General features: G+C 44.0%; 1 protein-coding gene across 1 annotated transcript; it reads left to right on the top strand.

The window, feature by feature from the left end:
• The first annotated feature begins 5446 nt into the window (after window positions 1–5446).
• Window positions 5447–13111, top strand: Fgb (fibrinogen beta chain). Its single transcript, XM_075950824.1, has 8 exons — window positions 5447–5578; window positions 8508–8699; window positions 9145–9328; window positions 10208–10435; window positions 10906–11019; window positions 11334–11459; window positions 11840–12125; window positions 12726–13111. The coding sequence occupies exons 1-8, from the start codon at window positions 5501–5503 to the stop codon at window positions 12952–12954; spliced, it is 1437 nt and encodes a 478-aa protein (XP_075806939.1). The 5' UTR covers window positions 5447–5500; the 3' UTR covers window positions 12955–13111.
• The last annotated feature ends 781 nt before the right edge of the window (window positions 13112–13892 follow it).

The raw sequence follows: 13892 nt of genomic DNA, 5'->3' as shown, positions 1-13892 counted from the left end.
GTGTTCTTTTGTTTTTTGTTTTTGGTCCCTAACTTAAGGGCTGACCCATCTCTCTAGCCCGAAAATAGTCATTTATAAATTTAAATATGAGTTTAGCCTAAGGACCTTATTTTCTGTGAAAGTGGCCAATGGTGGTACACTTTGCAAGAAAATACTATAACTCTAAAACATTTTGAGGATTTAAATAATATTGTAACTTACCTAGAGATAGCAGTAACCATAGCAAAGAGAATTTTAAATCATAATAATACTAAAGAAACATAAGAAAGACCTTAATATATCTATGGTAATGTAATGGCTGCCAGACAGCTCTTACTAAATCTGTCAATATTTAGTCATCCGGAGCATAACTTACGAACAGACTTGTAACAGCAATATACTGAGAAAAAACACGCTAGATTTTTGCTCTTCTTCCAGCTCTTGAATTATGTCATCCATGTGAAAATTAACGACAGATTAATAGAGGGCTTAGGTGACCCTGTTATCCATAACTCACAAATATCATAGGCAGAGTTCCTGTGTTACGTAGGAACCTGGGTGTTTCTGTTTGATGTGGCCCTTCTCTTATTTCCTTAGTTTTGTTTTTTTTTTTTTTTTGTTTTGCTTTTTTTGTTTTTCGAACCAGGGTTTCTCTGTAGCTTTGGAGCCTGTCCTGGAACTCCCTTTGTAGACCAGGCTGGCCTCGAACTCACAGAGATCCGCCAGCCTCTGCCTCCCGAGTGCTGGGATTAAAGGCATGTGCCACCACCGCCTGGCTTTCCTTGGGTTTTTTTAAAATATTTATTTATTTTGTATACAGTATTCAATCTGTGTGTGTTTGCAGATCGTTACAGATGGTTGTGAGCCACCATGTGGTTGTCGGGAATTGAACTCATGACCTTTGGAAGAGCAGGCGATGCTCTTAACCACTGAGCCATCTCTCCAGCCCTTTCCTTAGGTTTTTGAAGGGATCCAGCATCTGCAGCTGGCGGTGATGGCACACGCCTTTAATCCTAGCACTCGGAGGCAGAGGCTGGCGGATCTGCCTCCTGTTCAAGAGTTCAAGGCTCACCTGGTCTACAAAGTGAGTTCCAGGACAGTCAGGGCCACACAGAGAAACCCTGTCTTGAAAAACCATAAAAAGCATCAGAAGGTAGAGGCTCGTGCCTTTAATTACAGTACATGGGAGGCCAAGCCAGGCAGATCTCTGAGTTTGAGGTCAACCTGAGTTACAGGGCAGCTTGGACTACATAGAGAAAATAAAACAAGACAGAAAAATAAACAAAAGAAAGGGAAGGGAAGGCAGGAAGAAGGCAGGAAAGATGAATCTCTGCCCCGGCTAACATCCTGCTCTGCCTTATATGGACGGTAGATGGCACTGTGGCTCTTCACGAGGGTGCCGAGGATTTTTCCCCCCTTTAAGCCAACAGGACAAACGTGATAAAGATGACTGCTGAATATGTGTGTGTGAAAACAGTAATGTGAATTTTAAGGAAAACCTTTCTTCATTAACCAAGCTGTTCTTGCCCAACAATAGAAATCTTTATTTCCCTTCAAAGAGTGTACCTGACTGCTGAGCAGTGATAGGCGCGGTGAAGTGGGACCAGGCACTGCTGGAAGGGCCTAGGGCCTAACAGATTTAACTGGAGAATCAAACGATTAAGCAGAGAAACGTTCTCACTCTTGAAGTGCAGCAGCCGAATCTTCTCTCTGCGGTGCTGCCAAGACTCGAGCCTCTACTTGCTTTCTTCGCAGATTTCAAGTTGCTTAAGAGACTGGTAGGGTTAGCAAGGGGTAAGGCTAGCACGCCCGCTCTTAGTCACCCGTAGTGACGTCATCCTGACAGGATCACTGAGGTCCCACTCTCTCACTCCCAAGAGTCTCAGGACCACGGAAGCAGAGGGGCATCTTGTTCTTGCTCTTACACCTGTGATCTGTAACTGTTCTCCCTGCTCCTCGGGTTCCTTATCAGCTGCACACTCAATGGTCAACTAGGTCAACAAAGGCAGCTGTCCACAGAGACAGTGACCCCCGTACACTTCATCCCTCCGCATGCTCTCTCCTGCTGAGGGTGACAGGCCACTGGAGGTGTCCCGGCCACACTCTTCTCATGTTTGTGCTGGAAGTTCTCTCTGGCCTCCAATTTCCAGGGCTAATTTCCACTGGACAGTTATTCTTAAGCTGTTGCCAAGCAGAGCATGCGAAAAGACTAATAATTGGAGTGTTTCCAATCATGCCTGTGTAGGCAAGCAAGGTCACTGATACGTCTTACCTATGTATTCATGCGTGCATTTATGAACCCAGTCACCTGACAGATATGAAGTACCTCAGGTGCTGGTGTGTGATACGTGCAATTGTTGCTACTCGGTCCCACCCCCTGCTGCCCAGTTCAGAAACCCTTTTCATTTTAAAGATCATTTTCCCTTGGAAGGTTGGTACCAAGTCATTGTGCAAATGCCTTCTCTGACTGTAGGGTTCAGCCCAGGTTGCTGTAGCTCATTTCTCTTTCTTGTCTTTCCACATAAACTCCGGATCCTTGCCTCTATTGCTCACTGAGCTACCTCATCTGCCACAAAGGAAGAATTCAAAAATTGCTACTCAGTCCACATTGCTTTGTGTTATGTAGGCTGGGCCTCGGAGGAACTGAAAAAGTCACAAGAAGAGTGTCTTGATAATTGGGGTTTACAAGTCTTTGTCTTTGGCACCAGGAAGCTGCTGGGCAGGATGATGACGGTCATGTTTTCTCTGTCACCGATCAACTGCCCTTGACTTACATAACAAGATCAACTAATACGAAAAACACAGCGGTATTGGCTCAGCAAGCAGCACTCCCTTCCCTTCCCACCAATGGCAGCAGAGTGCAAACACAGCTAAACATTTAGTAGGTGTCTTCTTGAAATGGAATCGTCTGCTTGGAACTGCTAGACAACTCTGGGCTCTGTTTACCTGCCTTTAACTCTAGAGAAAAGAAGATGTTACAAGGTATCACCTAACATCTGTCTGAACATCCATGCTCACACTATACACCACGTTGAAAAATATGAATGAAAGTTAGGAGGTTAAGAATGAGTATGCCAGCCGGGCAGTGGTGGCGCATGCCTTTAATCCCAGCACTTGGGAGGCAGAGACAGGCGGATCTCTGTGAGTTCGAGGCCAGCCTGGTCTACAAGAGCTAGTTCCAGGACAGGCTCCAAAGCCACAGAGAAACCCTGTCTCAAAAAAAAAACCAAAAAAAAAAAAAAAAGAATGAGTATGCCAATCATAGAGACTGTAATAACCATAGATGAGCTGGCCCCAATGGCAGCAGCAACAGACGTAAGGTACAGGTAGAACTCTACGGTTGGTACTGGTTTGTACATGCATTCCATTGGACAGTGCTGTTTAGTGGGCACAGAACATGGCCTGCTGAGTTAGGCAGACTCAGTCAAGTCTGGTACCAGCCCTTGCCACCTCTGTGCCTGTAGGTAGAAGAGTTGACCTCTGAGCCTCAATTTCATCCTCTTTGGAAGGTGGTGGTTTTAAGAACTAAATAAGAGCAATGAACACCGGCGAGGCACATATCCACGGAGACCAGCTCAGGGGTTTACTCTGGGATTAGTGGTTGGGATGCCTTCTTTTCTGCTCCTCAGTGTATCCCCAGCCCCTAGCACAGTACCTGTGCTTTGGAAGGCTTGCAGGCACTGTGTGGAGAATGATTGTTGAATCTCAGACTGCCAGTCTAAGCTGCATGGAGAGGTGGTTGAAGATCTTCCTCTTCCATGTTAGACAAGATCTGCCTCGCACATCTGTAGAGAGGCCCAGATGTGTGCAACGGTTAACACTGCCGCTAGGAGGGGACCTGTCAGAGACTGGAAATGTAGCCATACCATACTTCTCGAAACATGATTCATCCTCTTACAAGATCATTCTTTTAAAATCAGCAAAAATAGAAACATCATTAGCATGTGTTTCTTATATTCGAAGGATATTCTCATATCTCCTTTTGATTAACACACATATACAAACTTGATTTTTCTGTCAGATTGTGTATTTTTCCAAGAAAAAAAAAAGATAAAATAAAAAGGAATCTCAAAGAATGCTTAAGCATCCTGATAAATAAAGCGCAGACTGGGAAAGAGATCAGTGGGTTTTTTTTGTGTCTAAACTCAGACTTTGCTTCTACAGTCTAAGCTAAAAGAATTTTTTTCTTTTTGTTTTTTTCGAAACAGGGTTTCTCTGTGGCTTTGGAGCCTGTCCTGCCTGGAACTCGCTCTGTAGACCAGGCTGGTCTCGAATTCACAGAGATCCGCCTGCCTCTGCCTCCCGAGTGCTGGGATTAAAGGCATGCGCCATCATCGCCCGGTGCTAAAAGAATTTGATAAAGAAATTCAATGTCTCTGTTTCGAAACTTTGTTCCAAACTCAGATCGCTTTCTCTTTCTTCTCAAACTGTAAAGTTTGTGAGATTGTTTCACTTCCCGCCCAAACCCAGAAGTGCTTTTGAGCAATGACTTGCAGGAAACGTGACTTGTTGACTTTGGATGTCCTTTGATTTAGGTAGGTGGATAGGTTCTTGATTCTTCTGACTGCCAATGGATGAGCCGGTAACAGATGTGGTGGCTTTTGAGAAATGACAGAAGAAACCAGGCCACATTTACTGTATGGCCACACTAACTGAAAGAGACATACGAAGATGTCACTTCTGTAAAATTATCAGTTCATGTAAATATAACACAAAATAAGGTATATAGTATAATATTAAAATGAAATGTTGACTGTGTGTTCCATTACTATAATGATAATCAATATGGGAACCTTTAATCTGTGATATCATAATAGTTTTTAGAATTGATTGAAAAATATAACCATTAAAAAAAGGCAAAATACGAAAGTCTTAAGGGCAGAAATAGAAGCCAGAACTTTTAATTTTTCTCTGATGTCTGTCTATTACAGCCTAGACAAATGGTTATTTTATAATTCTGATCAGCACCTACAAAAAAGGATAGGCACATCGTAGTACACTAACGCTTGACCTCAGTGGCCTCTTTCAAAAGCGACGTTGTGACCGCCACAAGGCATGAACGTACATGCATCTCTTTACTGAGATTATAGTTTCCCTGAGCCCTTCCTGTACAGGCCAAACGGTTTGGTCTGAATCAGACGTTTTTCTTGCACTTCCTTTGTGAGCTCCTGGACCAGTCAGAACATCTTACGAGACCTCTGACGTGGGGCTCTCTTCAGAATGTCCCCATTTCCCATCATGCCTCTGACTGAATGAACTGAAGAGCCTCCCCGTGTCCGCTTTAGACGGGCAGTGAGGAAGAGCTGTCTGACGGGTAAACAAGGCTTGCTGGGAAGATGTTGCTCAAATGATAAAGCGGTTCAGCCAACAAGTGACCTAAAGGTCAAATATTAACTAACGGGAGGTGACCATTGCTGAAGCCACGCCTGAGAGGGGACCCATTATATATAAGATCCACAGTCTCCCAGCTAAGTCCGCAGGCAAAGGGCAGCTGCTTGGAATTTTCCGAAAACCCAAAACCATGAAGTATCTATGGTTGCTGCTGTTGTGTGTTCTCTCGGTTCAAACTCAAGCTGCTGACGATGACTACGATGATGCGGTGATTTTTTATAGATATTATCAATTGCTACTAATATTATTAATATAAAATTAAGGAATCATAATTTTGAGTGTATAGCTGTTTAAATTAAGGTAGCCTTGGCTGTACTTACAAAACTGAATTGTTAATTTCAGGGACCTGTCTGACTTTCAACGTGTTTCATATCTTTCAAGGTCATATGTTGTTTTCTGGTTTGAGCACCTTTATTTTCACAGGGTGACGGTGGCTTGATCAGTGTGTGGTGTGCTTTTCTGTCATCCCAATTCTATGAATTTTCACTTAGTTCTTGCAATACATTATTGCAATTATAATGATAATTTTTGAAATTTATAAGCTCTATGATGGTAAAAAAATGAGTCTTTTGAAAGGGAAAAAATGGTAGATTGTTTACTTTTGCTGATATATATATATATATATCCCAAGATTACTGACTATGGGTAAGAATTATAATTTTAAAATCATAAAATGAAGTTTTGGGGCATTTTTCATATTAAAAATTATAACAGGTAATAGTCATTGTCATTATTAATATATAACATAACTTTCTTACTTGTAGAAATTTTCTTCCTCGTGTTTTCTTCTTTCTTCCTTCCTCTCTTTCTTTTTGACAGGGTCTCACTACGTAGCTCTGGCTGTCCTGAAATCTCTTAGTAAGACCAGGCTGGCCTCTCATGAACTCATAGTGATCCGCTTGCCTCTAACCCCCTAGGGCTGGGATTCAGCCGTGTGCTGCTTGGCTTGACGCAGCTCCTCAACTGCATTGTAGACCTGAGCCATCACACCCAGTCCATGTGTTAGCTTTACCAACTTATTGTTCGTATCACTCTGACATCATGAAAACGAAGTGTGTTTAAGAAAGTAGTTTAATGTTATTACTAACTGTATCATAATGAAATTCACTCTGTGTAGTATATTATCTACAATAGAAACCAGAATACACATTAATATCTCAATGAGCAGATTCACTATGGATCATTTGGATTAAAAGGCATGTAAGAATTCAGATTATCTGAGCATACAAAAAGAAAGAAAGTTGTCTGGGTTAAGTGAGAAAATGTAGAGGATGTATTAGGGTGCATTTTCATAAATTACTTCAAAAGCGCTTTCAGATTCTTCCTAAATTAACCCTTCAGTTAAGCTTCAAGTGTGGGCTTCCTGGTTTTAACTGTTTCTGTAAGCGCTCTTTCCCTAGCCTGGTGTGGGCTTCCTGGTTTTAACTGTTTCTGTAAGTGCTCTTTCCCTAGCCTGTGTCCCCATTGGCTCTCTGAGTATTTGTATTTTACCTTCTCTAGTTCAGCCAGACAGCGTCACCTGCATCCAACAGTCGAAAACAAGTAAACAAGTCGGTAGTTTTCTTCTTCATAATTGTGTTTGCAGTGAACAAAACCACATTTCATTAAATTGGTGTTAGAGCAGACAAGCTCTGATTAGGGCTGTGCCTTTAGTATGGAAATGTACACCTTTCCTATTATCCTGAACGCTCACCCATTAGAAGTATATAGCAGTACACACACACACACACACACACACACACACACACACAGAAGAGAGAGAGAGAGAGAGAGAGAGAGAGAGAGAGAGAGAGACAGAGAGAGAGAGACAGAGAGAGAGACAGAGAGAGAGACAGAGAGAGACAGAGAGACAGGGAGAAGAGAGATTCAATCAGTAATTAAGCCAGTGAATCTGAAGCCAGTCTATCAGAGTTTCAATCCTTGCACCGCCCCACTAAATGTAAAATACAATAATGATTTAATGAACACATGACAGTAAATTTTCAGATGCCGCTCATGTGCTGGCTTAGCTGACACCAGCAGAGAGCTCGGCTGTTGCTCCCAATTGCGTGGTTTCTTCATCTGCGACGAAAAACGATAAACGTATTTAATTCACGTCAAAACCGTCCCACCTGATTGCATCTCTTCTACTTGGGCATCTTCTTAAAGAGGTTTAAGTTAGCAAATAATCTTTAGTGCCGTCTATAAACTCTGAAAATTACTAAGTATGGAAATGACATCATGTTTGACACAGAAATTAGGTAGTTTCAAGAGAACAGCTTAACAATTTTATTGAAAACTGACTACTAGAAGAAGAATTAACAGTGGAGTTATCAGGAATATCTTTGTAATGAGAACTTATAATAAGCCAAGGATAGTTTGGAGTCATAGGTAAAAATAATTCATCTTTATAATGATCTTATAAGGCAAATACAAGATGTGGTTGTCCTTATTTTATAAATGGGAAAATTGAGTCATGAGTAACGTTCCCAAAGAGCAGGTCAAGCCTTGAACCCAAGCAGTACCCTATCCCGCACAGTCTTAATTCTCTGTAACATGTTAGAGTCATTGTCTTATGACTAGTAAGTTTTCTTTAGATAGATCTCTTGTCTCAAATATGATCATGCTAGATTTAGCGCCTGATCATAAGCTCATAAGTTGAAAGTAGGGGAAAATGGTTAACAACAATTGTAGGGATTTACTAAACCACATGGATGGAGAATATTCATTCTTTGGGATCATTTTGATTCCTGACAATTCTGTGTGTTCCAAAGTTTAGCTTTCACAATCGGGGGTAGATTTGTCTTAGCCCCACCCAGCCACCAGGCCTTAGCTTTAGCATTGCGTGTTGCTGATCCTCCACTTGAAGCACTCAGGAGGCAGAGGCTGGTGGATCTCTATGAGTTCGAGGCCAACCTGGTGTACAATAGGTAGTTCCAGGGCAGGCTCCAAAGCTACAGAGAAACCCTGTCTGAAAGAGAGAGAGAGAGAGACAGACAGACAGACAGACAGACAGACAGACACTCTGCCGCAGCCAGCAGAGAGACCTGTAGCCAGTCTTCAGGCTGGTGCTACCTCAGCTATGAAGCAAGAGGATGGACTAGTTAGGTCTCACAGCTTCTCTAACCTTGCGCTGTGTTCCTGCCCGGTTCCTGTAGGGACTCTTGGATGCCCGCGGTCACCGACCCTATGACAAAAGAAAGGAAGAGGCTCCTAGCCTGAGACCTGCCCCCCCTCCTATCAGCGGAGGCGGTTATCGAGCCCGTCCAGTCAAAACTGCTGCCAGCCAGAGGAAAGTGGAACGAAAAGCCCCTGATGCAGGAGGCTGTCTTCACGCTGACCCAGACCTGGTAGGGGCATTAGTGATTTTTACAGTGTGGGTCTCCTGTGTAGAGAAAGCTTAATACTTCATGGACCAACATCTCTATCACTGCTCTTTTAAGAATTAAAATTCAAAATATGAACTTCTTTGAATCTTTTATTTTTTACTCACCGTTCTTTTATTGGACTTTTGGGTCTGGACACAAGATAACAAGCCAAGGTATTTGGACATTGCCTTTTCTTTTGTATTTTGCCTACTTTCTTCACTGGGCTGGGTAAAATTTTTCATAGCCCAATTACATTTTTTTTCCTGTGGCAAGGACTATTTCTGTTCTTTTTTAAGAGTATCCCGATAATTCTAAGGTTTCTGGTCTTCCATAAAGAAAACGGACTATCAAATTTAATTGGTTTCCCTAGTGTATGTTTTAAACAAATGTCCATCACTCTGACGCCGGCCGCTTTCTTCATTTGCAGGGAGTGCTCTGTCCTACAGGATGTCAATTGCAGCAGGCCTTGGTCAACCAGGAAAGGCCGGTCAAGGCCAGTGTCGCCGAGTTAAAAGGCAACATACAGTCCATTTCTGAGTCCTCCTCCACCACCTTCCAGTACATGAAGCTGCTCAAAGACATGTGGTTAAAGAAGCAGGCCCAGGCTAAAGGTAGCCATCCTGGGGGTTTCTGTGTGACCCATTTGTAGCATGAAAACCCTTGACCGTGGATTCACAGTTGTGGGTAGTTAACCGTCTGAGGCTAACCGGCACTTGGGGCTGGTTTCTCTGCCCCTGCTTACCCTGGTTCCTCTCTCAGGCACTTTCGACTGCAGCTCACCTGACCATGACTTTCTACGAGTCATGTCCCTACGGTGTCTTATTTTCAGCCCCATCAGACATCTGTCTCGTGACTCGGAAGATAATATGCACAGAATAAAAACTTAGTGTTTCTAAGTCGAACCCCTGAGGTGTTGAGCGTGAGGACAGTCGGCGTGGCATAAACTAACACACACGCAGGGACATCTGATTTGTAAACCTTGAGAGCTGTGAACCTGGTGGGGAGGAGCCAGTTGGGAGTGTCAGCACGGCACAGGACAGGCTTTAGGAAGAGCTCACTCAAGTGTAGACATTTAGCAATCAAAAGAATCCTGAGATGCACGCGCCAATTCCAAGGCTCTTTAGGTAGGGTGTGCAAGCGCCAGGTGCCCCTGCTCTGTAATGTTTCTTGTGGGGACGAAGTCTTCAGATACTGGTCACCAAAGAAAGACAGTTTGTTGTTGTTGTTGTTGTTTTCCACGTATGATCTTTAGCTTGTACCCAGGGCAAATCTCTGGAGTAGCAGTGGGACTGCATGCCAATTTATATGTACCATGAGACAAATAATGCTAATGTTCGTTATTAAATAATGTTAAGTTCAACTGTCCTGATTGCTTGATGATACCTCAGTCTACTTATTCTCAGAAAATCAAAATCATATTTATGTAGCTTAGATATACTTTCATAGGCAAAAAAACGCCAACCATCCCTCCATCATTTTGCTTTCTCCAGATAATGAAAATGTCATAAGTGAGTATTCCTCTATTCTGGAAGACCAGAGGTTATATATTGATGAGACCGTGAACGATAATATCCCCCTTAACCTTCGTGTGCTCCGCTCAATCCTGGAGACCCTGAGGAGCAAAATACAAAAGCTTGAATCTGACATCTCGGCGCAGATGGACTACTGCCGCACCCCGTGCACGGTCAGCTGCAACATCCCTGTGGTGTCTGGCAAAGGTAACGAGTTCGCAAACAAACTCCGTAGAGCTCCAGGAGATGTAGCGCTCTCCAAACACAGAGACTGGAAAGTGAACACTGTAGCTCTCCCCCAGCAGAACAGAAAGATCTTCTGCATACTGTGGCTGTTCCCTGGGCTGGTTGTGCGCTGTCTTGGCGGATGACTCCACCGAGCTCTGCTGCGTAGCATGCGCGGGACATACACAGATGGCGGGCCTTGGGAAGATGGAGGTGTTTCCTAGTACCGTGTGTCCTGTTTGCAGGGATGGGAGATAAAGGGAGCTTTATAATTCACTTGACAGAATTCTTCACACTTTAAGTTGATTGTCAGTGTAAAGAAGGCCCAACCCATAGGACATTATTCCCAAATGCTTGTGAGAAAGCGATCCTTTGTATCCAGTGTAGTCAGAATGAGTGGCTGAAGACTGTGTTTCTGTCTCTGAACCCAACGCAGCGATGCTTTCTTGCAGAGTGTGAGGAGATTATTAGGAAAGGAGGGGAGACATCCGAAATGTATCTGATCCAGCCGGACACCTCCATCAAACCGTACAGAGTCTACTGTGACATGAAGACAGAAAACGGAGGTAAGCCCATCAGTCAGCGTTCTGTGAGGATCCTGGCTGCTGGGAAACACGGCTCTGCTCCAAACAGCCGATTGGAAATTCAATCTGGTATTTGAAAAGCTTTAAAAGATCCTTGACGCATGCATTAATGACGTATGGGGCCTGGCATTCACAAATACCTTAAGAAGTTTCCCCTCGTACTTATTTCTTTATACTATCTACACCCAGAACCGAACATAAGCAAGTATAAAATCAAACAAATGGGCGATGGGTACAGACTCTCCTCTCAGAGTGATGTTACTACTGGTAACCTTAGGCTAATTTTATTTCTAAAGGATGGACAGTCATACAGAACCGTCAGGATGGCAGTGTTGACTTTGGCCGGCAATGGGACCCGTACAAACAAGGATTTGGAAATATTGCAACCAACGAAGATGGGAAGAAGTACTGTGGCCTGCCAGGTAAAGACTTCGGGCGCAAAATGAGATTCGTCAAGTTTAATGAGTTTTTCCCCCATTAAAAACATCAAGGATAGGGGTCTGTTTTTAGATTTCTACACATGCACACACACACACAATAAATAAAAGTTAAAAAGTTAAACTAAAGATATGGTGGAAGAGGGGCGTGTTTGCCAAGGTGAAAGGGCAGTGCGTGGTTGCTAGGGTGGAAGGATGGTGCGTGGTTGCTAGGGTGGAAGGGTGGTGCGTGGTTGCCAGGGTGGGAAGGGCGGTGTGTGGTTGCCAGGGTGGAAGAGCGTCGCGTAGTTGCCACGGTGGAAGAGCTGCGCATAGCTGCCAGAGCCCTTTTTTCCCCCCTGATATTTTGTATTCATTTTCTCTAGGTGAATATTGGCTTGGGAACGATAAGATTAGCCAGCTTACAAGGATGGGACCCACAGAACTTCTGATCGAAATGGAGGACTGGAAAGGCGACAAAGTGAAGGCCCATTATGGAGGGTTCACAGTGCAGAACGAGGCTAACAAGTACCAAGTCTCAGTGAACAAGTACAAAGGAACGGCTGGCAATGCCCTGATGGAGGGAGCCTCTCAGCTGGTGGGGATAAACAGAACCATGACCATCCACAACGGCATGTTCTTCAGCACCTACGACAGGGACAACGACGGCTGGTAAGCGCTGCCATCTTGGCTCCTTTTGAAGTCGCAGCATCGTGAATGTACCTAACGTTATTAACAACTGCCCATGCTTAAACACCTGAAGTGTATCAGGCAGCCCCTGTCCGGAACTCCAGACGTAATGATGAAAAGCATCCCAACTGTAAGGCAGACATCATCAGTTTCATCCTTCAGATGAAATTTAGAGAAACAAGTTTACCCAAAGCCAGGTAACTACTCAGACACAGAACAGCAAGTAGAGTGTAACTCCTTGAGCTTTGTGTGTCTGCATAAACGTCTGTGTTCTTATTCACTAACGGGTCTACTGAAACGACCATTTCATATCTCAGGGTCTCTCATACTACAGTATCAGATAAGTTCTTTCAGAATAAAACAATCCCATCCCTTCAGGATTAGACCAGAGAGGCCCAGCTGTTTCCCTTTTCTCGTTAGGGGGCAGAGAAGACCTTTGCTGTTTTTGAGCTTTGCATTCAGGACTCAAGGGCGAGAGTACCATATGTAACTGAGCACGGTCCTCTCCCGTGGGTTCTCTCCAAAGAACTGACTCGACAGTGGGCCTTGTCTGCATCATCCCTCAAACTCCTTTCCTTTCAGGTTAACTTCAGATCCTCGGAAACAGTGCTCAAGAGAAGATGGTGGTGGATGGTGGTATAACAGATGCCACTCCGCCAATCCAAATGGCAGATACTACTGGGGTGGTCTTTACAGCTGGGACATGGCCAAGCACGGCACAGATGACGGTGTGGTGTGGATGAACTGGAAGGGATCCTGGTACTCAATGAGGAAGATATCTATGAAGATCAGGCCCTTCTTCCCACAGTAGTAGTCCCCCAAGTGTAGACTTTTATTCTTCTATGTGTGACATTTTTTACTGTATGTTGTTGCAATCCTCTTTGTTACATTATACCCACTAAAACTCAGAACAATCGTTGGTTGTGTCTTTTTCGGAAAGGCAAAGGATAAAGACATTGAAAACAGCACATGGATATTTCTTTTGTGTTCTTTTTATTTTACGTTTGTATTATTCTCAATTGTGTGGCTGTGTCTGGATAGGTGCACCACAAGTGAAGGGGCCTGCAGAAGCCAGAGGGGCCAGATTCTCCCAGGGCTGGGGTTACAGTGGCTGTGAGCCTCCTGATGTAGGAGCTGGAATCAGATCGTCTTCCTCTCTAGCCTGCGTTTACCTTCCATGCAGAGAACTAACGAGAAGGGCATAACAAACAGAGTCTGTTGACTCCAGCTGACCACAGAGCTTTTCAGGCGAGGCACCGTCCGTCCCTGTTGGAGAAAAGCATTACACAAACGAAAGCCAATGTTTATAAGTCTGGTTTCAAAAATCCCATTTATTCATGTAAGGCATCTTGCAAAAGATCATCTTCCTAACAGGTTTTTACATAAACCGGCCCCTGTTATCATAAATTATTGTTTTGTTATCTGGGGGGGTCCATGCTGTCAGGATCTGAATTTGTAGGCAGGAAGGTGTGTGCACAGTCTCAGATGTCTGCTGAGCTGACATCGAACACCTGAAGAGTCCATGGGGAAAGGACCGTTCTGCCTCTCACGAAGACCTCAAACCAGCAGAGTCCAAGCAAGCAGTTAGAGGAAGTCTCACCGTGTCTCTTAGGGAAATGGTGGATGAGGAGGCCCAGGTTTTCCGTCATCCTCAGATTGTTCTTTCTGTAGAAAGTTACACTGGAACCAAGGTGGAAGTAGATTTTACTATCCTTTATCCCTCTCCCCATAGGCACCCATTGCAACACT

The sequence above is a fragment of the Microtus pennsylvanicus genome, chromosome 16 (genome assembly GCF_037038515.1).
Source record: "Microtus pennsylvanicus isolate mMicPen1 chromosome 16, mMicPen1.hap1, whole genome shotgun sequence".
NCBI classification, from domain to species: Eukaryota; Metazoa; Chordata; class Mammalia; order Rodentia; family Cricetidae; genus Microtus; species Microtus pennsylvanicus.
This window is presented reverse-complemented; position numbering and strand designations above follow the sequence as displayed.